Source organism: Bufo gargarizans, chromosome 7 (genome assembly GCF_014858855.1).
Source record: "Bufo gargarizans isolate SCDJY-AF-19 chromosome 7, ASM1485885v1, whole genome shotgun sequence".
In the NCBI taxonomy this organism is placed as follows: domain Eukaryota; kingdom Metazoa; phylum Chordata; class Amphibia; order Anura; family Bufonidae; genus Bufo; species Bufo gargarizans.
In genome coordinates, this window is record NC_058086.1 from 132914581 (window position 1) to 132940764 (window position 26184).

The 26184-nt window shown below is 43.5% G+C and overlaps 1 protein-coding gene across 7 annotated transcripts in view; it reads right to left on the reverse strand.

The window, feature by feature from the left end:
• The window catches only part of PTPRC (protein tyrosine phosphatase receptor type C), a 212798-nt gene that overhangs the window by 82185 nt on the left and 104429 nt on the right, over positions 1–26184 (reverse strand). For all 7 annotated transcript variants that reach the window (XM_044301087.1, XM_044301088.1, XM_044301084.1 and 4 more), the window contains 2 exons: positions 20920–21036; positions 3460–3489 (listed from right to left, as the gene is read on the reverse strand). In XM_044301087.1, coding sequence (XP_044157022.1) covers positions 3460–3489; positions 20920–21036 — 147 coding nt within the window. The remainder of the gene's footprint in view (positions 1–3459; positions 3490–20919; positions 21037–26184) is intronic.

Consider the following 26184-nt stretch of genomic DNA (forward strand, 5'->3'; position numbering starts at 1 on the left):
TTTAGCCATCGATAAGTGGGGTCGCTCCATTAGGGGGTGATACCACCGCATCTAGGTCGGGGTTCTCTCCACTTTTAGGTAGGGACCCTTAGTACCATAGGGCAAGATCTCCATCATTTTTCTAAAAAATTTTCATCCTGAACCCTTTGGAACACTTGCAGTGGGAGGACTATATTCACAATTTGAAGACCAGAAACTTTGGAATCCGTGAATTGGATACAGCACTGACCTTCTAAACATTATACGTCTGAACCGTGAGTGGTCATATATGACTCAGTGTGTTATATACAGTACAGACCAAAAGTTTGGACACACCTTCTCATTCAAAGAGTTTTCTTTATTTTCATGACTATGAAAATTGTAGATTCACACTGAAGGCATCCAAACTATGAATTAACACACGTGGAATATAAATATATATACCACACACACACAGGGTCCACACAAATATAATATATTATACACATACACACACATGTACTGTATATATATTCAAATCTCCCCCTTCCCCCTAGATAGTGTCTAGGAGAATCAAGCATTATGTTGATCTAAATATGATCCCCCTGATCCATAGATCAAGGAGGAAAAATTGGACCCTAAAAATTAAGATATGGAAGAGGCTTCCATTGTCCTTTGCTTCTATGGTGGTATTAGCAAAATGGGTGTACTCCCGCAACTATTGTATTTTTTTATTATAATAAGCCTGTTGCTGTAAAACACTGTAACCATTAAAGGGGTTTTCCAGGATTTTCGTATTGATGATCTATCCTCAGGACCCATCAGTTTGGCTAGGGTCCAACACCCGGCACCCCCACCGATAAGCTGCTTGAAGAGAAGGTTGGGCTCCGTGTGAGCCCAACCTTCCCTTCATTGTTTACATGTTTGCCATCGACATTGCAGCGGTGAGCAGGTGTAATTACAAGCCGTCCCATTCAAGTGTATAGGAAGGAGCAGTCCCATTGAAGTGAATGGGACGGCTTCTTACAATTACACCTGTTCACCGTTGTGATGTCGTCGGCAAACAGGTAAGCAATGAAGGGAAAGCTGCTACGCTCTCATCCCTTAAACCAGCTAATCGGCAGGGTGCCGGGTGTCAGACCTCCACCGATCTTGTATTGAGGACCTATCCTTATCTTGCTACCCTATGAGCGCCTTGTTTCCCGTTTATCTCGCCAAATTAGCTATCCTTATCCTATCATAGAAAGCCCCTTTAAATTTGTTGCCACGTGTGAGTTATATAAAGTGCCCCTTGTTTAAGCTACTATACAACTGTGTCCCTCCCATTGCTTCCTAGAGTGGGGAGCCATGCATACCATTTACTGAAGGATAAAAAAGATTGTGTATATAAGGTCTGACCCCCTTACATGCAGATGCACTGCTGTTTGCAGGACAGAAATTCTGGAAATCGTAGCGTGATGCCAAATTCATGCTGACCCTTGGTTTGCAAGTGTACAGATGGCCACAGAGAGGTTGTCCACTTAGCTGAAGTTCTATTCTATTGTATATGTATGCTGCTGCTACTGAATATTTTAATGTTATTTGCGATGAGCTAATAAAATATACATTTAAATTGATTTTGCATTGTGTATATACTGTATAAGTTTTTATTGGTGTGGTGTATTTATTCTGATACACACAGTTGTGACTCTTTTATATATTGGTATAAATATGAATAGAAACTGATGTTCACATCCTCTCTTCTATACCTAGACATCAAATGCACCAAGGGGCCATCCACTGCTTTTAAAAGAAAGAAGGATTCACCGTCAGCGGAAATATTTTTCCTAGAACAGTGAAACTATGAGACTCTCTACCACAAGATATTAAAATGACTTTAAATTGGACATGGGTGTCCTTCTGGAAAGCTTATGGTACATTACAAGTTAATGGGTAACTGATCCAAGCCTATTTTTAATGTAGGTTTCCTCTCTTCATAGTACTTCTTCACAGTGCTATGTAGATTTATGAGAAAAGATGCACCAGAGTTATTTCTTGTGGAAAGCTAGTATTTACTAATAGTGTTGAGCACGAATATTCGAATAGCAAATTTTTTTTGTGAATATCGCCACTTCGAGAATTCGCGAATATTTAGAATATAATGCTATATATTCTGCAAAGAAAAAGGGGGTCAGTCATGAGATCCCAATGCGCAGGGGCTCGTTGCTATGGCTGAGAACAACACTGTAAAACAAAACATGCAATGCGACAGCTCTCTGCAAACCAAATAAAGTACAAAAATGCATAATAATTGCTAATGCTATACTTGTAAATTAGAGATGCTTGGCAAATCATTTTGTACAAAATTATTTGAGCCCGTCTGCCGCATGTCAAGGCGATCTCTGTAATGTTGGTACCTGCATTCCTTGGATATAATGGAGGCCATTTTGGCACCAAAGATGACAGAAATGAAAGCAGGCCCAGCATGCATGTGGAACCCGTCTTACAGAGATCGCCTTGACGTGAGGCAGACGGGCTCAAATAATTTTGGACAAAATGTGTTTGCTAAGCATCTCTAATTAACAAGTATAGCATTAGCAATTATTATGCATTTTTGTACTTTATTTGGTTTGCAGAGTGCTGTTGCATTGTATGTTTTGTTTTACAGTGCTATATATTCGTTATATCGAATATTCAGCATTTTTTTCCATCTGAACACATGATTCTTCTCTGCTTCTTGCTTGTGGGCCAGTGAGAAGGAAGCAATGTCAAGTTCACAACAATACTTAGTGCATTAATCAGTAATCTGTAGTCAGACCTGCTAAAATGTGAAGTTGCACGTAGTGTGAAAAAATATTCTAATCACTGCCTATTAGCACAATCGCAATTATATTGGAGTACTTGACTCTATCTGCATATAAAGCTATTCTAATGTTCTGCCGTGCCAACCATTTTCTGCACTCTCAGGAAATTTATACCAGCTTGAAAAATGAAGCCAAAGTGACCCACGCCTGTATTTCCCATTACGAATTCACATTACGCGATTTTCACATTGCCGATTTATCGCATTCAATAAAATAATCTTGAATTCTCGCGAATATATGACGAATATTCTAAAAAATATTAGTGAAATATCGCAAATTCGAATATAGCCCCTGCCACTCATCACTATTTACTAAAACAGATATTTCTGGAAAGATGACAGGTCCTCTTTAAGGGTATGTTCACAGGAGCCTCCATTGTAGATTATGTCCCAATTAGATGATCAAAACAGTGTAGCATGCTGCGCCATTTTATCTGGTAAATTTATTGGTCTTCTATTGTAAACAGGATGAATTACATTGAATTATTGGGTGCTGGTCCGTCCTTTAATAGAACCAGCACTACCATCATTTTCTGTTGTTCTACTCCTATATATAGCCTAATATGTTACTATGAGATACATACTTGTAAGAATGTGACACTTGTGACACCAATGTCTTATCTTAGATTGTGTTTGTAAGAGTATCTGGAAAATTTTACCTGAGGGAAACATTGGCCTGCGATCCTTCCCTGTAAGACAGAAAAGTACATAACTAATTATTTAAATTTGTCACTATAAATGAAATCTCCCTATTCCCTACTGAATGATTAAAATGCCATAGACCAAAACATGTGCAAATAATCCGCATATCATGTCCCATCATGTCACCAGCAAAGAATACAGTGGTATTCTTTACTAATGCATTTAGCCAATTGCCTTCTTCAGAAACAATCTGTAATGCCTGTAGGTAGGGACAGAAACAGACAGTGAGCCCTAATCTAGAACCCAGGCCACTTTCCCTACCTACTTGCAGTGCAAGCCCTAGGTAGCAAGACAGCAACTGGTCGACACTCCCTATGCTACTTACGTGCAGAGACAGACAAACAACAAGAGTCAAAACAGCACAAAACAGGGTTGTACATAAATGAGTCAGGACCAGAAAAGCTATGCAGTATAAAACAAGAGACAGAGAGAGGTCAGAAGTAGAGTTGAGCGAACACCTGGATGTTCGGGTTCGAGAAGTTCGGCCGAACATCCCGGAAATGTTCGGGTTCGGGATCCGAACCCGATCCGAACTTCGTCCCGAACCCGAACCCCATTGAAGTCAATGGGGACCCGAACTTTTCGGCACTAAAAAGGCTGTAAAACAGCCCAGGAAAGAGCTAGAGGGCTGCAAAAGGCAGCAACATGTAGGTAAATCCCCTGCAAACAAATGTGGATAGGGAAATGAATTAAAATAAAAATTAAATAAATAAAAATTAACCAAAATCAATTGGAGAGAGGTTCCATAGCAGAGAATCTGGCTTCCCGTCACCCACCACTGGAACAGTCCATTCTCAGATATTTAGGCCCCGGCACCCAGGCAGAGGAGAGAGGTCCCGTAACAGAGAATCTGTCTTCATGTCAGCAGAGAATTAGTCTGCATGTCATAGCAGAGAATGAGGCTTCACGTCAGCCACCACTGCAACAGTCCATTGGCATATATTTAGGCCCAGCACACACACAGGCAGAGGAGAGAGGTCCCGTAACAGAGAATCTGGCTTCATGTCAGCAGAGAATCAGTCTGCATGTCATAGCAGAGAATCAGGCTTCACGTCAGCCACCACTGCAACAGTCCATTGTCATAAATTTAGGCCCAGCACCCAGGCAGAGGAGAGAGGTCCCGTAACAGAGAATCTGGCTTCATGTCAGCAGAGAATCAGTCTTCATATCATAGCAGAGAATCAGGCTTCACGTCACCCACCACTGTAAGAGTCAATTTTCATAAATTTAGGCCCAGAACCCAGGCAGAGGAGAAAGGTCCCGTAACAGACAATCTGGCTTCATGTCAGCAGAGAATCAGTCTTCATATCATAGCAGAGAATCAGGCTTCACGTCACCCACCACTGTAAGAGTCAATTTTCATAAATTTAGGCCCAGAACCCAGGTAGAGGAGAAAGGTCCCGTAACAGACAATCTGGCTTCATGACAGCAGAGAATCAGTCTGCATGTCATAGCAGAGAATCAGGCTTCACGTCAGCCACCACTGCAACAGTCCATTGTCATAAATTTAGGCCCAGGCAGAGGAGAAAGGTCCCGTAACAGACAATCTGGCTTCATGTCAGCAGAGAATCAGTCTTCATATCATAGCAGAGAATCAGGCTTCACGTCACCCACCACTGTAAGAGTCAATTTTCATAAATTTAGGCCCAGAACCCAGGCAGAGGAGAAAGGTCCCGTAACAGACAATCTGGCTTCATGTCAGCAGAGAATCAGTCTTCATATCATAGCAGAGAATCAGGCTTCACGTCACCCACCACTGTAAGAGTCAATTTTCATAAATTTAGGCCCAGAACCCAGGCAGAGGAGAAAGGTCCCGTAACAGACAATCTGGCTTCATGTCAGCAGAGAATCAGTCTTCATATCATAGCAGAGAATCAGGCTTCACGTCACCCACCACTGTAAGAGTCAATTTTCATAAATTTAGGCCCAGAACCCAGGCAGAGGAGAAAGGTCCCGTAACAGACAATCTGGCTTCATGTCAGCAGAGAATCAGTCTTCATATCATAGCAGAGAATCAGGCTTCACGTCACCCACCACTGTAAGAGTCAATTTTCATAAATTTAGGCCCAGAACCCAGGTAGAGGAGAAAGGTCCCGTAACAGACAATCTGGCTTCATGACAGCAGAGAATCAGTCTGCATGTCATAGCAGAGAATCAGGCTTCACGTCAGCCACCACTGCAACAGTCCATTGTCATAAATTTAGGCCCAGCACCCAGGCAGAGGAGAGAGGTCCCGTAACAGACAATCTGGCTTCATGTCAGCAGAGAATTAGTCTGCATGTCATAGCAGAGAATCAGGCTTCATGTCAGCCACCACTGCAACAGTCCATTGGCATATATTTAGGCCTAGCACACAGGCAGAGGAGAGGTTCATTCAACTTTGGGTAGCATCGCAATATAATGGTAAAATGAAAATAAAAATAGGATTGAATGAGGAAGTGCCCTGGAGTCCAATAATATATGGTTATGGGGAGGTAGTTAATGTCTAATCTGGACAAGGGACGGACAGGTCCTGTGGGATCCATGCCTGGTTCATTTTTATGAACGTCAGCTTGTCCACATTGGCTGTAGACAGGCGGCTGCGTTTGTCTGTAATGACGCCCCCTGCCGTGCTGAATACACGTTCAGACAAAACGCTGGCTGCCGGGCAGGCCAGCACCTCCAAGGCATAAAAGGCTAGCTCTGGCCACGTGGACAATTTAGAGACCCAGAAGTTGAATGGGGCCGAACCATCAGTCAGTACGTGGAGGGGTGTGCACACGTACTGTTCCACCATGTTAGTGAAATGTTGCCTCCTGCTAACACGTTGCGTATCAGGTGGTGGTGCAGTTAGCTGTGGCGTGTTGACAAAAGTTTTCCACATCTCTGCCATGCTAACCCTGCCCTCAGAGGAGCTGGCCGTGACACAGCTGCCTTGGCGACCTCTTGCTCCTCCTCTGCCTTGGCCTTGGGCTTCCACTTGTTCCCCTGTGACATTTGGGAATGCTCTCAGTAGCGCGTCTACCAACGTGCGCTTGTACTCGCGCATCTTCCTATCACGCTCCAGTGCAGGAAGTAAGGTGGGCACATTGTCTTTGTAGCGTGGATCCAGCAGGGTGGCAACCCAGTAGTCCGCACAGGTTAAAATGTGGGCAACTCTGCTGTCGTTGCGCAGGCACTGCAGCATGTAGTCGCTCATGTGTGCCAGGCTGCCCAGGGGTAAGGACAAGCTGTCCTCTGTGGGAGGCGTATCGTCATCGTCCTGCCTTTCCCCCCAGCCACGCACCAGTGATGGACCCGAGCTGCGTTGGGTGCCACCCCGCTGTGACCATGCTTCATCCTCATCCTCCTCCACCTCCTCCTCATCCTCGTCCTCCTCGTCCTCCAGTAGTGGGCCCTGGCTGGCCACATTTGTACCTGGCCTCTGCTGTTGCAAAAAACCTCCCTCTGAGTCACTTCGAAGAGACTGGCCTGAAAGTGCTAAAAATGACCCCTCTTCCTCATCCTCCTCCTCCTCCTCCTGGGCCACCTCCTGTTCCATCATCGCCCTAAGTGTTTTCTCAAGGAGACATAGAAGTGGTATTGTAACGCTGATAACGGTGTCATCGCCACTGGCCATGTTGGTGGAGTACTCGAAACAGCGCAACAGGGCACACAGGTCTTGCATGGAGGCCCAGTCATTGGTGGTGAAGTGGTGCTGTTCTGTAGTGCGACTGACCCGTGCGTGCTGCAGCTGAAACTCCACTATGGCCTGCTGCTGCTCGCACAGTCTGTCCAGCATGTGCAAGGTGGAGTTCCACCTGGTGGGCACGTCGCATATGAGGCGGTGAGCGGGAAGGCCGAAGTTACGCTGTAGCGCAGACAGGCGAGCAGCGGCAGGATGTGAACGCCGGAAGCGCGAACAGACGGCCCGCACTTTATGCAGCAGCTCTGACATGTCGGGGTAGTTGTGAATGAACTTCTGCACCACCAAATTCAGCACATGCGCCAAGCAAGGGATGTGCGTCAAATTGGCTAGTCCCAGAGCTGCAACGAGATTTCGCCCATTATCACACACCACCAGGCCGGGCTTGAGGCTCACCGGCAGCAACCACTCGTCGGTCTGTTGTTCAATACCCCGCCACAACTCCTGTGCGGTGTGGGGCCTGTCCCCCAAACATATGAGTTTCAGAATGGCCTGCTGACGTTTACCCCGGGCTGTGCTGAAGTTGGTGGTGAAGGTGTGTGGCTGACTGGATGAGCAGGTGGAAGAAGAGGAGGAGGAAGCCGAGAAGGAGGAGGTGGCAACAGGAGGCAAAGAATGTTGCCCTGCGATCCTTGGCGGCGGCAGGACGTGCGCCAAACAGCTCTCCGCCTGGGGCCCAGCTGCCACTACATTTACCCAGTGTGCAGTTAGGGAGATATAGCGTCCCTGGCCGTGCTTACTGGTCCACGTATCTGTGGTTAGGTGGACCTTGCTACAGATGGCGTTGCGCAGTGCACACTTGATTTTATCGGATACTTGGTTGTGCAGGGAAGGCACGGCTCTCTTGGAGAAGTAGTGCCGGCTGGGAACAACATACTGTGGGACAGCAAGCGACATGAGCTGTTTGAAGCTGTCTGTGTCCACCAGCCTAAATGACAGCATTTCATAGGCCAGTAGTTTAGAAATGCTGGCATTCAGGGCCAGGGATCGAGGGTGGCTAGGTGGGAATTTACGCTTTCTATCAAATGTTTGTGAGATGGAGAGCTGAACGCTGGCGTGTGACATGGTTGAGACGCTTGGTGACGGAGGTGGTGGTGGTGGTGTTGGTGGTACATCCCCTGTTTGCTGGGCGGCAGGTGCCAACGTTCCTCCAGAGGCGGAGGAAGAGGCCGAGGCGGCAGCAGCAGAATAGGCCGAGGCGGCAGCAGCAGAAGAGGTAGCAGGGGGAGCCTGAGTGACTTCCTTGGTTTTAAGGTGTTTACTCCACTGCAGTTCATGCTTTGCATGCAGGTGCCTGGTCATGCAGGTTGTGCTCAGGTTCAGAACGTTAATGCCTCGCTTCAGGCTCTGATGGCACAGCGTGCAAACCACTCGGGTCTTGTCGTCAGCACATTGTTTGAAGAAGTGCCATGCCAGGGAACTCCTTGAAGCTGCCTTTGGGGTGCTCGGTCCCAGATGGCGGCGGTCAGTAGCAGGCGGAGTCTCTTGGCGGCGGGTGTTCTGCTTTTGCCCACTGCTCCCTCTTTTGCTACGCTGTTGGCTCGGTCTCACCACTGCCTCTTCCTCCGAACTGTGAAAGTCAGTGGCACGACCTTCATTCCATGTGGGGTCTAGGACCTCATCGTCCCCTGCATCGTCTTCCACCCAGTCTTGATCCCTGACCTCCTGTTCAGTCTGCACACTGCAGAAAGACGCAGCAGTTGGCACCTGTGTTTCGTCATCATCAGAGACATGCTGAGGTGGTATTCCCATGTCCTCATCATCAGGAAACATAAGTGGTTGTGCGTCAGTGCATTCTATGTCTTTCACCGCTGGGGAAGGGCTAGGTGGATGCCCTTGGGAAACCCTGCCAGCGGAGTCTTCAAACAGCATAAGAGACTGCTGCATAACTTGAGGCTGAGACAGTTTCCCTGGTATGCATGGGGGTGATGTGACAGACTGATGGGGTTGGTTTTCAGGCGCCATCTGTGCGCTTTCTGCAGAAGACTGGGTGGGAGATAATGTGAACGTGCTGGATCCACTGTCGGCCACCCAATTGACTAATGCCTGTACCTGCTCAGGCCTTACCATCCTTAGAACGGCATTGGGCCCCACCATATATCGCTGTAAATTCTGGCGGCTACTGGGACCTGAGGTAGTTGGTACACTAGGACGTGTGGATGTGGCAGAACGGCCACGTCCTCTCCCAGCACCAGAGGGTCCACTAACACCACCACGACCATGTCCACGTCCGCGTCCCTTACTAGATGTTTTTCTCATTGTTATGGTTCACCACAACAACAAATATATTATTTGGCCCAATGTATTGTATTCAAATTCAGCGGGATATAAATTTGAGGCCTAGTATTTAGGCGCTGGGTGACCGGTATGGATTTAGTGACAGAATTAGACTTGGAAATGCACAGAAGCGTGTGTGTGAAGTTATTCTGAATGACCCAATGTGCACCTTGAATATTATATACCCTTTTTGGGATAGATTTCAAATAGCTCTGATATAGCAGGAACCACTAAATTATGAAATTGCTAAATTGGGAATTGTACTTCAACCCAGAACAAAAAATGTGCTTTGACGGGCACTAAATAACTTTCCCAGCTACAACAGGACAGCGGTAACGAGAGATTTAGAGGGATTTAAATTTGAGGCCTAGTATTTAGGCGCTGGGTCACCGGTATGGATTTAGTGACAGAATTAGACTTGGAAATGCACAGAAGCGTGTGTGTGAAGTTATTCTGAATGACCCTATGTGCACCTTCAATATTATATACCCTTTTAGGGATAGATTTCAAATAGCTCTGATATAGCAGAAACCACTAAATTATGAAATTGCTAAATTGGGAATTGTACTTCAACCCAGAACAAAAAATGTGCTTTGACGGACACTAAATATCTTGCCCAGCAACAACAGTACAGCGGTGGGTAACGAGAGATTTAGAGGGATTTAAATTTGAGGCCTAGTATTTAGGCGCTGGGTCACCGGTATGGATTTAGTGACAGAATTAGACTTGGAAATGCACAGAAGCGTGTGTGTGAAGTTATTCTGAATGACCCTATGTGCACCTTCAATATTATATACCCTTTTAGGGATAGATTTCAAATAGCTCTGATATAGCAGAAACCACTAAATTATGAAATTGCTAAATTGGGAATTGTACTTCAACCCAGAACAAAAAATGTGCTTTGACGGACACTAAATATCTTGCCCAGCAACAACAGTACAGCGGTGGGTAACGAGAGATTTAGAGGGATTTAAATTTGAGGCCTAGTATTTAGGCGCTGGGTCACCGGTATGGATTTAGTGACAGAATTAGACTTGGAAATGCACAGAAGCGTGTGTGTGAAGTTATTCTGAATGACCCAATGTGCACCTTCAATATTATATACCCTTTTAGGGATAGATTTCAAATAGCTCTGATATAGCAGAAACCACTAAATTATGAAATTGCTAAATTGGGAATTGTACTTCAACCCAGAACAAAAAATGTGCTTTGACGGACACTAAATATCTTGCCCAGCAACAACAGTACAGCGGTGGGTAACGAGAGATTTAGAGGGATTTAAATTTGAGGCCTAGTATTTAGGCGCTGGGTCACCGGTATGGATTTAGTGACAGAATTAGACTTGGAAATGCACAGAAGCGTGTGTGTGAAGTTATTCTGAATGACCCTATGTGCACCTTCAATATTATATACCCTTTTAGGGATAGATTTCAAATAGCTCTGATATAGCAGAAACCACTAAATTATGAAATTGCTAAATTGGGAATTGTACTTCAACCCAGAACAAAAAATGTGCTTTGACGGACACTAAATATCTTGCCCAGCAACAACAGTACAGCGGTAACGAGAGATTTAGAGGGATTTAAATTTGAGGCCTAGTATTTAGGCGCTGGGTGACAGGTATGGGTTTAGTGACAGAATTAGACTTGGAAATACACAGTAGCGGGTGTGTGTGAAGTTATTCTGAATGACCCAATGTGCACCTTCAATATTATATACCCTTTTAGGGATAGATTCCAAATAGCTCTGATATAGCAGGAACCACTAAATTATGAAATTGCTAAATTGGGAATTGTACTTCAACCCAGAACAAAAAATCTGCTTTGACGGACACTAAATATCTTGCCCAGCAACAACAGTACAGCGGTGGGTAACGAGAGATTTAGAGGGATTTAAATTTGAGGCCTAGTATTTAGGCGCTGGGTGACAGGTATGGGTTTAGTGACAGAATTAGACTTGGAAATGCACAGAAGCGTGTGTGTGAAGTTATTCTGAATGACCCTATGTGCACCTTCAATATTATATACCCTTTTTGGGATAGATTTCAAATAGCTCTGATATAGCAGGAACCACTAAATTATGAAATTGCTAAATTGGGAATTGTACTTCAACCCAGAACAAAAAATGTGCTTTGACGGACACTAAATATCTTGCCCAGCAACAACAGTACAGCGGTAACGAGAGATTTAGCGGGATATAAATTTGAGGCCTAGTATTTAGGCGCTGGGTCACCGGTATGGATTTAGTGACAGAATTAGACTTGGAAATGCACAGAAGCGTGTGTGTGAAGTTATTCTGAATGACCCTATGTGCACCTTCAATATTATATACCCTTTTAGGGATAGATTTCAAATAGCTCTGATATAGCAGAAACCACTAAATTATGAAATTGCTAAATTGGGAATTGTACTTCAACCCAGAACAAAAAATGTGCTTTGACGGACACTAAATATCTTGCCCAGCAACAACAGTACAGCGGTGGGTAACGAGAGATTTAGAGGGATTTAAATTTGAGGCCTAGTATTTAGGCGCTGGGTCACCGGTATGGATTTAGTGACAGAATTAGACTTGGAAATGCACAGAAGCGTGTGTGTGAAGTTATTCTGAATGACCCAATGTGCACCTTCAATATTATATACCCTTTTAGGGATAGATTTCAAATAGCTCTGATATAGCAGAAACCACTAAATTATGAAATTGCTAAATTGGGAATTGTACTTCAACCCAGAACAAAAAATGTGCTTTGACGGACACTAAATATCTTGCCCAGCAACAACAGTACAGCGGTGGGTAACGAGAGATTTAGAGGGATTTAAATTTGAGGCCTAGTATTTAGGCGCTGGGTCACCGGTATGGATTTAGTGACAGAATTAGACTTGGAAATGCACAGAAGCGTGTGTGTGAAGTTATTCTGAATGACCCAATGTGCACCTTCAATATTATATACCCTTTTAGGGATAGATTTCAAATAGCTCTGATATAGCAGAAACCACTAAATTATGAAATTGCTAAATTGGGAATTGTACTTCAACCCAGAACAAAAAATGTGCTTTGACGGACACTAAATATCTTGCCCAGCAACAACAGTACAGCGGTGGGTAACGAGAGATTTAGAGGGATTTAAATTTGAGGCCTAGTATTTAGGCGCTGGGTCACCGGTATGGATTTAGTGACAGAATTAGACTTGGAAATGCACAGAAGCGTGTGTGTGAAGTTATTCTGAATGACCCAATGTGCACCTTCAATATTATATACCCTTTTTGGGATAGATTTCAAATAGCTCTGATATAGCAGGAACCACTAAATTATGAAATTGCTAAATTGGGAATTGTATTTCAACCCAGAACAAGAAATGTGCTTGAACGGACACTAAATAACTCGCCCAGCTACAGCACTAGGGACAGATTTAGCTGGATATAAATTTGAGGCCTAGTATTTAGGCGCTGGGTGACCGGTATGGATTTAGTGACAGAATTAGACTGGGATATGGCCAAAAAATAAACAGACTATTGCTGGTTAAATGCACTTGGTGTGACAGCTTCACCCTGATGTAGGCTTTAGCCAAAAAACAACCACACCATTGAGGGTTAAATGCACTTGGTGACAGGCGCAGCTTGCCCCTGATTTTGTATATGGCCAAAAAATGAACAGACTATTGCTGGTTAAATGCACTTGGTGTGACAGCTTCACCCTGATGTAGGCTTTAGCCAAAAAACAACCACACCATTGAGGGTTAAATGCACTTGGTGACAGGCGCAGCTTGCCCCTGATTTTGTATATGGCCAAAAAATGAACAGACTATTGCTGGTTAAATGCACTTGGTGTCACAGCTTCACCCTGATGTAGGCTTTAGCCAAAAAACAACCACACCATTGAGGGTTAAATGCACTTGGTGACAGGCGCAGCTTGCCCCTGATTTTGTATATGGCCAAAAAATGAACAGACTATTGCTGGTTAAATGCACTTGGTGTGACAGCTTCACCCTGATGTAGGCTTTAGCCAAAAAACAACCACACCATTGAGGGTTAAATGCACTTGGTCGCAGCTTGTGCTGGCGCACCACAAGACACAAAATGGCCGCCGATCACCCCAGAAAAATGAGACTGACAAACGGTCTGTGCAGCCTAAAAACAGTGAGCAATTGAGGATCAGCAGCTCAATGATCCACAGCTGCAGATCGATCAGTTAATCAAGTCCTTTGGAGGAGTTAATCTGCCTAATCTCGCCCTACTGTCGCAGCCGCAACCTCTCCCTACGCTAATCAGAGCAGAGTGACGGGCGGCGCTATGTGACTCCAGCTTAAATAGAGGCTGGGTCACATGGTGCTCTGGCCAATCACAGCCATGCCAATAGTAGGCATGGCTGTGATGGCCTCTTGGGGCAAGTAGTATGACGCTTGTTGATTGGCTGCTTTGCAGCCTTTCAAAAAGCGCCAAGAAAGCGTCACAAAAGCGCCAAGAAAGCGACGAACACCGAACCCGAACCCGGACTTTTACGAAAATGTCCGGGTTCGGGTCCGTGTCACGGACACCCCAAAATTCGGTACGAACCCGAACTATACAGTTCGAGTTCGCTCATCCCTAGTCAGAAGACAAGCTGAGATAAGAACCTAACGAAAACCCAGTACCAAGCTGGGCTCAGAGGAATGAGCAATCCAATATGCACAGGAAACAGAAACAGAGCTAGTAAGTTGAGACTATAACTGGCACTGGTGTCAGGAAAGGGTTTAAATAGAGCACCAAGTCCCAGGATCAGAACCTGATACTGTATGTTGGTCATGACTCGTCACTCCCATTAGTCAAAACACTAGAACACATGAATAGAGCAGCTGAGCAATCAGCTCACTGCTGGTCTCCTCCAGCACATGCCCGCTGTGGGGAGAAAGAGCATTACATCCTGCTGCTAAGGATGCTCTCGTGTCTCCACAGGTTGAGGCTTAGCGGTGTATCTCTCCTGGCACAGTCGCGCCGAAGCTGGAGATCTCGCCACTGGAGCCTGGACAGGTAAGTTTGTGACACAATCATAAAATAAGAGGAAGTCGTCTGTCTGTAATACTATAAAGGTGGCCATAAACATTAGTCTAAAGTCAATCAAAACAAACAATTTCATCAAAATGAACGTTGTCTGTCAAAAATTAACAATGAATGATTGTTTTAGCAAACCAATAACAGACCATTATGATCTGAAAAGAAGTCGGCCATGTTTAATATTTCCTTTCAATAGTCATGCGAAAGTTTTAAATTCATAAATACTATTTTCTAACAGTTTTTATTTTCTTTACTCATCCCCATTGGCTGGACTCTTCTTACGACTTGGCTGTTCATTCCCATTTTAAAATGTACTCCACGGACAATGCTACTAAGTGTGAGTCCTTTGCAATGTATGCATGCCTTGAAGAGCCATTTGAGGGTGAATATATTTGCATTAGATGCAAGCATGTTTCATATTTGGAAGCCCAGATTCAGGATCTAAATTCACTGCTTGCAACACGCAGAAGTACTGCAAGCCTGGAGAGAGGCTTAGACCTCACTGTGCAGGCACTGGCTGGGGTCAGTGAAATGGAGGTGGGAGGAGGAGGGCAAGACCAGGACTCTGTGGTCAATAGTTGGGTTAATGTTACAAGAAGGGGTGCAGGAAGGAAGGGTTTGGGTGCATGGAGAACTGGGAAGACTCTACCTAAGGACATCGCGGTAATCAAGTGAGAAGCTCCAGCTCGCAAGGTGAAGGGAGTACAGCGTCATTGCTCGCACAAGCTAATCCACGTGGAGCAAACATCTAACGCTGTAAAAACGATACCTCCCTAACTGAAAGAACGAACCTGAGCAAGCTTCCCCCGGACAGAAGAAATAATCCGCAGATAAGACCGGAGATCCATCATACCGGTAAGACTGTTCTTACTTGTAAAACCGGTATAGTAATCCAGTCAAAGTCGGCACACCACTCTAACCTAAACCCTGACTGCTAGCGGGACGCCGCCGGGTTAGGCACACGGTGTGTATGTATTGTCGACAGCATGTTTGCACAAAGCGCATAATGCAAACATCCATTGATCATTAATTGCACAGTGTACGGGCTATTTGTATCCAGTAAATACTCTACTGAAGGACTCTACTGACGGCACTTTAAATCCCCCCTCTCTGGACACATCGAGGGTTAACTTAGGACTGTGTTGGCTACAAACTATTTTATTCTCCACAGGTGGATCCACAAACATTGTGCATGCTATAAAGCAACAGAGTCTCCCTATTTTTTCTTAGGTGGATACATCATTATTGCGGAAGCTATAGATTATATTATTATCAATCGTCATTACCCCCACTGTCATTAATGTACTTTGTTCTTTATATTGCTGCTATTTTTTACATTTCTTACATTTTAGAGTATTGATGTTGAATGTCCTAAATTAACATATATTGTGGTCTATACCCTATTGCAATTTTATTCTATTTTATCATAATATTTACTAATTAAAGCATTTGACCTCATATCCTAGGTGTGCCCAGCCTTTCTATCTATAATACTTTGCTTTATCTAACAGTGGGGTGACACTGTGGGACTGTGAGCACCCTATTTTGGAGGATCAGCATTCCTGTGCATCTTCTTCACTATTGTTATATTGGGAGTAGATACTGTCCAATAATAATACAGAGGATAAATGGGAGAGCTTTAAACCACATTGGGTAATTACACTGCAACATTTATTCCTGTTGGTAACAAGTATAAATGGCTAAAATTATATCCCCCATGGCTTATAGCTACTGTTAAAAGGGCAATAAATAAAAAAAACGGCATTTAAAAAATACAAAACTGAGGGGTCAGCTGTAGACTTTGAAATTTACAAAGGGCTTAGAATCTGTAAAAAAAAAAAGAGATAAAACTGCAAAAATACAAAACAGACAGCAGGTGGCAAAATAGTACAAAACAAATCCCTGAAAATGCTTTAAATATATACATGCTAAAAAACTAAAGTCAGAGCACGTAGATCACCTAAATAATGGGGTGGGGGGGAGGAAGTCACTGAAAGGGGGGTGGTCACTGAAGATAAGGAAAAGGCAGAGTTACTAAATGTTTTTTTTAGCTCTGTATATACATAATAAGAGAAATGAGCTGATATCTGTGGTGCTGGGGCTGTTAGTACATCCAGTAATATGCTCAATTGGCTAACTGTAGATATGGACCAAGATAAGTTAAATAAGGTTAATGTGAACAAGGTTCCGGATCCAGATGGATTACACCCAAGAGTTCTTAAAGCTTAGTTCAGTCATTGCTGTGCCTCTATTTATAATTTTTAAAGATTCTCTAGGTGTACAGTGCCAAAAAAGGATCTAGGTCCTCCACAGGTAATTATGGACCAGTTAGTTTAACTTTAGTTGTGGTAAAAATGTTTGAAGGACTCTTAAGATACTATTTGTATGTGACTGTTGATAATATCAGCATGGGTTTAGGACAGAAGTTGTCAGACTAACCTGATTTGTTTTTATGAGGAGGTGAGTAGAAGCCTGGACAGAGGGGCGACTGTGGATGTTGTGTTCTTGAATTCTGCAAAGGCTTTTGTTACTGTCCCTCACAGACGTTTCATAGGTAACAAAAGGTTTATAGGCTTGGAAAGTATAGTTTGTAATTGGATTGAAAACTGGCTGAAGGACCGCGTCCAGAGAGTTGTGGTCAATGATTCCTATTCATAATGGTCCCGGGTTATAGGTGGTGTACCCCAAGGTTCAGTACTGGGTCCTCTATTATTTAATTTATTTATTAATTATATAGAGCAGTGTTTCCCAACCAGTGTGCCTCCAGCTGTTGCAAAACTACAACTCCCAGCATGCCTGGACAGCCTTTGGCTCTATATTATAGAGGACAGGATTAATAGCACCATTTCTATTTTTTCAGATGACACTAAGCTATGTAGTACTGTGCAATGTATGGAAGATGTCCATAAACTACAAGCTGACTTGAACACTCTGAGTGATTGGGCATCAACTTAGCAAATGAGATTTAATGTGGATACATGTAAAGTCATGCATCTTGGTAGTAATAATCTCCGTGCTTAATATGTCCTATGTGATGTAACACTGGGGAAGTCACTTATAGAGAAGGATTTGGGTGTCCTTGTAGATCATAGATTAAATTGCAGCATACAATGTCATTCAGCTGCTTCTAAGGCCACCAGGATATTGTCATGCATTAAACAAGGCATGGACTCGCGGGGCAGGGGTGTAATATTACCACTCTACAAAGCGTTGGTGCGGCCTCATCTGGAATATGCAGTTCAGTTCTGGGCACCAGTCCATAGAAAGGGCGCCATGGAGCTGGAGAGAGTACAAAGGAGAGCAACTAAGCTGATAAGAGGCATGGAGGGTCTTAGTTAAGAGGAAAGATTAAAAGAATTACATTTATTTAGAGTTGAGAAGAGGCGTCTAAGAGGGGGGGCATGATTAACCTATACAAATATATATATGAGCCATACAAAAATATGGTGAAAAGCTGTTCCATGTAAAATCCCTTAAAAAAAGAAGGGGGCATTGCCTCCGACTGGTGAAGAAAAAGTTTAGCCTGCAGAGGCGTCAAGGCTTCTTTGCTGTAAGAACTGTGAAGCTGTGGAATAGACTTCCTCAGGACGTGGTCACAGCAGGAACAGTGGACAGTTTTAAAAAAGGGTTTAGATGAAGTCTTAAAAGTAAATGGCATTATTGCTTATGAAAACCTGTAGAAATCTGGGTTTCACTCCCTTTCCTAAGATTCTATCCCTTGGTTGAACTTGATGGACTTATGTCTTTTTTCAACCATATTAACTATGTAACTATCCATTGCTTGGTTTCATTGAACGTGTTTGGCCAGTTTAAACAGCTGTAACAGCAAATATGGACTAAAGTGCCGTGTCTGTGAAAGTATCATTTACCAGATTATTGTTTGGTCAACTGGTGTTCAACCATTAAACAACTTCTATCTTGTGGCAACCATAAGTCTCTGAGCCATGAAAGATGCAGTAGCAAGCTGCATTCGAGAAAGAGGTGCAATGAAGAAGGATTAAAAGTCAATGTATCAAGATTTCAGTGGCATGGAGTTACCTGAGTGACATATCTAACATGCCTGTGAGCTGGTTAGACTTGTGTGAGAATGTTTACCAAGCAAAGGGGATAAGGGGCATGCAGGGAAGACACAATTATGCTTCGGGATACAGATCACTGGTAAGGGTGATAATGGGCTGTTACCACTTAATGACAGGTAGGGTATGACCACACAATCAGGTTTCCTGATGCAGTTTTGGAACCCAAAATCAGGGACGGATCATAAAAGGAGAGAAAGTATAATGGACAGATACGACTTCTCCTCTTTTAGTAATTAACTCCTGGTTCTAATTCCAAAAACTGCATGCAAAAAACCTGACAGTGTGGCTGAACCCTTGAACGGTAAACCAAAATGTATTACTGTCTGGAATGCATGTAAAATAAAATAAATAACTCACCCCTTGAAAGCAGCTCCATTTCAGCACCAAGAGTCCCAACCCTGCTGCTTCTGCTCCCCAGTGGTTGTGTCCCTGAGCGGGACGTGACCACTGAACCTCTGCCGCTGATGATGTGTAGAAGAATGTCTAACTTTAACAAAGCTTACTCTGGCAAAGGGGAAAGGGTGGGTTTACATCAAGGGTTATGGATTCCGTTTTTGTTTTCCGTTATGACAGAAAATAACGGAATCCATAAGACGGAAGTCAAAACAGAAGCCTTCAAAAGGCAGTCCATTGCGATCCTTTATAATACAAGTCTATGGACAGTAGAACGGATCCGTCCTGGGTTCTATTATGCAGGAGTCCAGTCCTGCATAACGGAAACCAGGACAGATCTGTTATGCTGCCCATAGACTTGTATTATGACGGAATGCAAAACGGAAGTCTTTAAGAGGCATTCCGTTTTGCTTTCCGTCATTATTTAAGTCTATTGAAATCATAACGGATCCGTCTGGTTTCTATTATGCAGAACGGGGAAAAAAAGTCCTGTCGAAAGGACTTTGTTTTCCGTCTTGCATAACAGGAACCAGACGGATCCGTTATGATTCCCATAGACTTCTATTATGACGGATCAAAACGAAATGCCTCTTAAAGGCTTTCGTTTTATATTCTGTCTTATAGATTCCGTTATTTTCTATTATAACCATAATGGAATCCATAATGCTGATGTGAACCCACCTTAACTGGTATTTTAGCTGTCCAAAAAAAAAAAAAAAACACGGATCTTACATTGTTTTTGGTGCCGGATTCGACATGTTCAGGTTCCCATGCCACACATAAAAACTCTGCTTGCAGCGATTTTCTGTCTGGCATGGGAACGCAACAAACCGGACTGGAATGCATTCTGGTGCACTCTGTTCCGGTTTGTTCCGTTTTGTCCCCATTGAAAATAAATGAAGAAAAAACTGAAGCGTTTTACTCCGGTTTTGAGATCCTATGACACATCTCAATACTGGAAAGTAAAACACAGATGTGAAAGTAGCCTAACCCATGTGCAGAAGCTACATACACAAGACTCTTTTGATATCTGTATCGTGATTTCCATTTAAAAATGCAAACAGCAATACAGTTCAGTGCATCGTATGAAGGAAACTAGTGGCACCTGTAGGACCTCAATGACTCTCTCATAGGTTCCTTTGTGGTGTCCATCATTTTGACTGGAAGAATAGTGTTGAATGGTATTCATCCCATCAAATATATGAACATTGCCTATCATACTAAGGCTACTTTCACACTTGCGGCAGAGTGATCAGGCAAGCAGTTCCATCACCCCTTCGCCGGAACTGCCTGCTGGATCAGGCAATCTGCATGCAAACGGACATCATTTGTAGACGGATCCGGATGTGGATCCGTCTTACAAATGCATTGCAAGAACGAATCCGTCTCTCCGAATGTCATTTGGAGAAACGGATCCGTTATATATTTTTTTCACATTTTTACCGGTCTGCGCATTCGAAGGACGGATCCGGCATTGCAGTATTTTTAATGATCCGGCACTAATACATTTCAATGTAAATTAATGTCGGATCCGCCATTCCGGCAACTGATCCGGAATTTTGGACCGCGATAATTCCGCAGCATGCTGTGGTATTTCGTCCGTCCAAAAGGCTGTTCAGTGACTGAACTGATGACAGCCTGATGAATCCTGAACGGATGTATCTCGATTCAGAATTCATGGGGATAACACTGATCAGTTATTTTCCGGTATTGAGCCCCTATGACGGAACTCAGTGCCGGAAAAGAGAAACGCTAGTGTGAAAGTACCCTATAAAGGTGACAATTTGCTTTGGATATCAAGGTCCACAAAATAACCAGCCATTAAAGTGTTTAAATACCACAATAGATAGAGCAATCGTTGTAAAAATGTATCTAGAATGACCTACTGCTATTCACAGAAGAATGATAGTGTAAGGAGGACTAAAAGAAACCAAAGAGCCTTATGTTGTGCTCTATTTTGCTATCCCAAATACTCACTTTGTATAATAACCTCATATCCACTCAATGGGCCATTGGGTTTGATTGGCCTACTCCACGTAACATGTGCTGTTGTTTTAGTTGTGTTACATGATAATGTTTGTACGGCTTCTGGAGCTGGAACAGAATAAGGCAAATATGAGTTTATGTTCATACTGAAAGTTTTTATAATTGTGTAAAACTGTAATAGACATATTAAGAAAGTACGTATAATACATAGTTATTGCCTAAAATGCCTGGTGCCAGATCAGCCTCAAAGTTTCACAACTATGGTCCCCACCGCTACAGGAACCTATATAGGAGATTATTCACTCACATGCATGTGATCTGCAGGAGACATAAACAGTATAGCATAATATTACATGCCAACCATTACAAATGTGCAAGCCATATGCAATGTGCCGCCGCCCAGGGCCGATTGTGTCCCAGGTTTTTAGGAATGCAGAGTGGTGATAAGGCCTCACTAGTTTTGTGTCTGTCACGGTGCTCCTGCCTGTATACCGCCGCTCCAGGTTAGGCTCCAAAGCAATAAAAGGAAAGTTACAGTTGGGGGAGTAGGAGTCCAGACTTGGTAAAAGTTCAGCATCTTTACTTGAATAAACTTGCATCCAGACAATATTTGGTCTTTTCTCTTTGCTCCTGCAGGTTTTGGGGTAAACTGGCAGGCAAACTTGAATACCTTGCTCTATCTTTCTCTGCTGCAGGCTTCGATCTGGTTACTGGATTTTCTGACAGTTATGGTACCTTGGAGCCTTTGGCTGTGGACCCCCTTGTAATACTCCATCTCTTAAACTGTAAGGAGTAATGGTGCTCTATGAGCTGATTCCCTTGGAAGACTCCTGCTGCAGGAGGGAGTAATTCCTCTCACTGCACCATCTTGACTTGTCTGCTTTCAACTCTATACTCGACTAGAATGAATATAGCTTCCTGCAACCCTTCCCTTGATAGGAAGCAGGACTAGCCCACTTATGCCCAAAAGGGGCAAAATGGAATGGTAAGTTTCATTCTATCTAAAGATCTCTTACTCTCTCTGCCAGATACACTTCCACCTGCTGGCAAATGAAGCACAGTACATGAACATAACAGTTTCATAGCAATACTGTGAATGTACAGTAGCAAAGGACCAGGACGGAAGCTGCTCTTACATATTGGAGGAGGACAGCGGACATAAAATAAAGCTGCTTATCTTCTGGCAGCAAGTACATGCCCCACATTTATATTATTTTCTATTTATAAATCCACTTAAAAATGTAGAATAACCAATATCCGAATTCTACAAAATATTTGTCAAATATCGCGAATTCGAATATGATCCCTGCCGCTCATCACTACTTCCCGCATCGCATCACGGATGCAGACCCAATGGGTCCGCAATCTGGAGCTGCTGTACAGAACGGATACACAGAACCACATGGAAGCACTATGGAGTGCTTCCGTGGTGTTTCTGTCCGTACCTCCACAAAAAAATAGAACATGTTCAATTTTTTTGCTGTGCAGACGGATCACGGACCCATTCAAGTTAAATGCTCAAAACGGCTGCGCAACGGCTGTGTGCATGAGGCCTAAGGCTTTAACCACAGTGACATACTGGTACATCACAGTGGTTGAGGGAATGTATGGAGCAGACTCCTGCTGTGAGGCGGAGGGTGTCAGCTGTATTAAATGCTGATCAATGCTGGTTGTGGCACCCGCAGTGAAAGTCTTCCAGGCCTGCCATGGTAAGCTCCCTGCTGCTGTGTGCTTAAAGCACAGCGCAGCAGGGAGCATGTGAAAATCCTATTCACCCTAATATATCTCTATTAGGGCTCATGCACACGACCGTTGTTATTTTGCGGTCCGTTTTTCACTGCTCTGTTGTTTTGTATCTGAGTTTTTTTTTTTCTAAGTCCCCTTCCTTTCAGTTATTCCACCAAACATATCCGTATGGTTTCCATATGCGATCGTTTTTTTTCGGATTGGAAACGAAAATAGCAACTTAATAATCACCAAACACATGAGCAATATGGGCTGGGCATAGCATTTCTACAGTATGGATTTGCATAATACGGATGAAATACGGTTGATATACGGATGTGTTCCGTGTGCGTTCCTTATTTTTTGCAGACCCATTGACTTGAATTGGGCATGTGACCGTGATTTGCGGACAATATTAGGACATGTATAATTTAGTATGTGACGCACCGGAGTGGTGAAGCCTGGAGGAGGTGCTCTCAGTAAAGAGGATTCGCCCTTCCTCTGAACAAAAATACAATCCAATAAGAAGAATACTGGGCACTCTGATTAATGGAAAACCATATGTTTTATTAAATAATCTTGGTATAATACCATAAAATAGTAATAAAAAGACAGTACACAGTCCTATAGGATAATAATATAAATGACAATACACAGTACTAAAAGATGATGGTGTTAATACTAAATAAAATCGCTGGAAATTTCATACATAGTAAAAAATAATAAAATGACACAAGTGAAATGCACAGTCCATATATCCGTTGTTGTAGAAATAAATTAGATGGATCCTAAATGCAGGAGTAGTTGATCTTAAACAATATTGCTTAGGTGAGCGTTTATGCGGCGTCCTGCTATACTCACTAAATACAGCGGTGTCCCGCTGAGTCCTTGCGAGGTCAGATTATTTTCAGCTGCTTTTCCGGTGCAGTGTGATGGTGCTGCTGCACAATAGAGGAAAGTGACTCTGCCGTTCGCTGTAGCCGCTCTGGACACCGCTCCGCTAAGCAATAGAGCCGGTATCTTGCAAGCTTAGTATACCTTCTCCCACGCTCGTACAGCTAGACACGTATGTGATCTCTGCTGTGTTCCTATTGGTTGGTTGGAATCAGCGTGTCAGGTCCTTTATTTTCGGCAAAATCGGCATCAGAGTCTTTTTCAATAGATGAGCTAGCAAATCCTAGGGGGCCTTGAGCCAAGCCAGACGCGTTTCGGGGCTTAATATCGCCCCTTCCTCTATTGCTTAGCGGAGCGGTGTCCAGAGCGGCTACAGCGAACGGCAGAGTCACTTTCCTCTATTGTGCAGCAGCACCATCACACTGCACCGGAAAAGCAGCTGAAAATAATCAGACCTCGCAAGGACTCAGCGGGACACCGCTGTATTTAGTGAGTATAGCGGGACGCCGCATAAACGCTCACCTAAGCAATATTGTTTAAGATCAACTACTCTTGCATTTAGGATCCATCTAATTTATTTCTACAACAACGGATATATGGACTGTGCATTTCACTTGTGTCATTTTATTATTTTATTGTATGAAATTTCCAGCGATTTTATTTAGTATTAACACCATCATCTTTTAGTACTGTGTATTGTCATTTATATTATTATCCTATAGGACTGTGTACTGTCTTTTTATTACTATTTTATGGTATTATACCAAGATTATTTAATAAAACATATGGTTTTCCATTAATCAGAGTGCCCAGTATTTTTCTTATTGGATAATATTAGGACATGCACTACTTTTTTGCAGAACGGAAATACGGAAACGGAATGCACACGGAGTACCTTTCGTTGTTTTTGCGGACCCATTGAAGTGAATGGTTCCGCATACGGTCCGCAAATAAAAAGGATTGGGGGGCTAATAGTTAAAAAGTAAAAAATAAAATAAATAAAAAACTACTAAAATATTAAAAGTTAAAATCACCCCCTTTACCTATTTTACATATAAAAATATATTAACAATACAATAATAAAAATATCAGGTATGACCACCTCAGAAAATGTCTGAATTATTAAAATATATGGAAAAATAAAATGAAAAACGTGCATGTTATTTTTAGCGCACAATGAACGCCAATGATACCAGTCAAAACCCAAAAAACCTTGACAGAAATGTGTGGTGTTTTTCCTATTTAACCGTACAAAGGATTTTTTTTCCCGTTTTCCAATAACAGACATGGTAATTTAAATGGTGCCCTTAAAAAAATACAACTTATACCACAAGAATTAAGCCCTCAAATGGCTATATGAACGGAAAATGTAAAAAAATATTGCTATTGGAACATGGGGAGAAAAAAACAAAAATGCAAAACCAAAAAATGGGCCGGTACTTAAGGGGTTAAAAGGGTTGTCTCATCATGAACAATGGGGGCATATCGCTGGGATATGCCCCCATTCTCTTATAGGTGCGGGTCCCACCACTGGGATCAGCACCTACATCGAGAACTGAGTCCCGCAAGTGAAGGAGCGCTGGCTCGGCAATTTCCGTCGGCCCTATAGAAATGAATGGGAGCGGGGGCCACGCATACACTCCCATTCACTTCTATGGGGAGCCGCCTTGGTGGTGGCCAGACCAGAGTCCTCCAGCCACCACCTTGCGGGGCTCTATTCTCGATATAGGTGCGGGGTCCCAGCGGTGGGACCCACACCTATAAAACAATGGGGGCATATCCTAGCGATATGCCTATTGTCCATGATGAGACAACCCCTTCAAACCCTTAATGATGACCAATGCGCCTTTTTACTAAGTGGCCTTAGGATGGGCTGCCACCTGTTTACGGTGGCCCAGTCTAAGTGCTGCATGGGTCTCCCTTGCAGCAGAGAGTGGGGTTCGGCTCTAACATTAGAACCGCACTCCTGCTCTCACTGCCCAGACCGGCAGGTGTGCCAATCCAGAGCATTTAATCTCTTACATGCTGCAAGCAATAGCGACTGCGGTATTTAGGTGATTACAGAGGGAGCGGACTCCCTCTATCTCCCACTGGCAGCATGCAAATGAGATTACAGAGTTCTGATGTCAGTGCAGCAGGCCAGGGCCTAGTGAAAGCCCCAGGCCTGCCTCCAGTGTGTTCTAGCAGGCCTCTGGCACAGCCTGTTGGTGAATGTCAGTATAGCACTGACAGTAAAATACATTGCACCACAGGAATCCACAGGATAGGTCATCAGTAAAAAGAAATCTCAGCAAACCTCTTTAATATAAGATAATCAGTAAGGTATGTGCGCGGCCAAAAATAATAAAAAGTTCTAGCACTTGGAAAGCGACGATGAAAAAATAAAAAAATAATAATCACTTGGTCATTGAGGTCCAAAACAGGCTGGTCGCTAAGGGGTTAATCCTTGATATGTGAAAGCTGTAGAGGAGCAAGGGACCAACAGAAGTGACAGCTAGCCTCCAATCAGATCAATTTCATCATTTCCATGCTTAGGAAGAATGAAAGCAGACATTTCATTTGTCACTGTTGGCAAAACTGACACTTTTTCTTAGAACATATTGCACATACACAAGGCTCCCTGTGTCCCTGATGTCC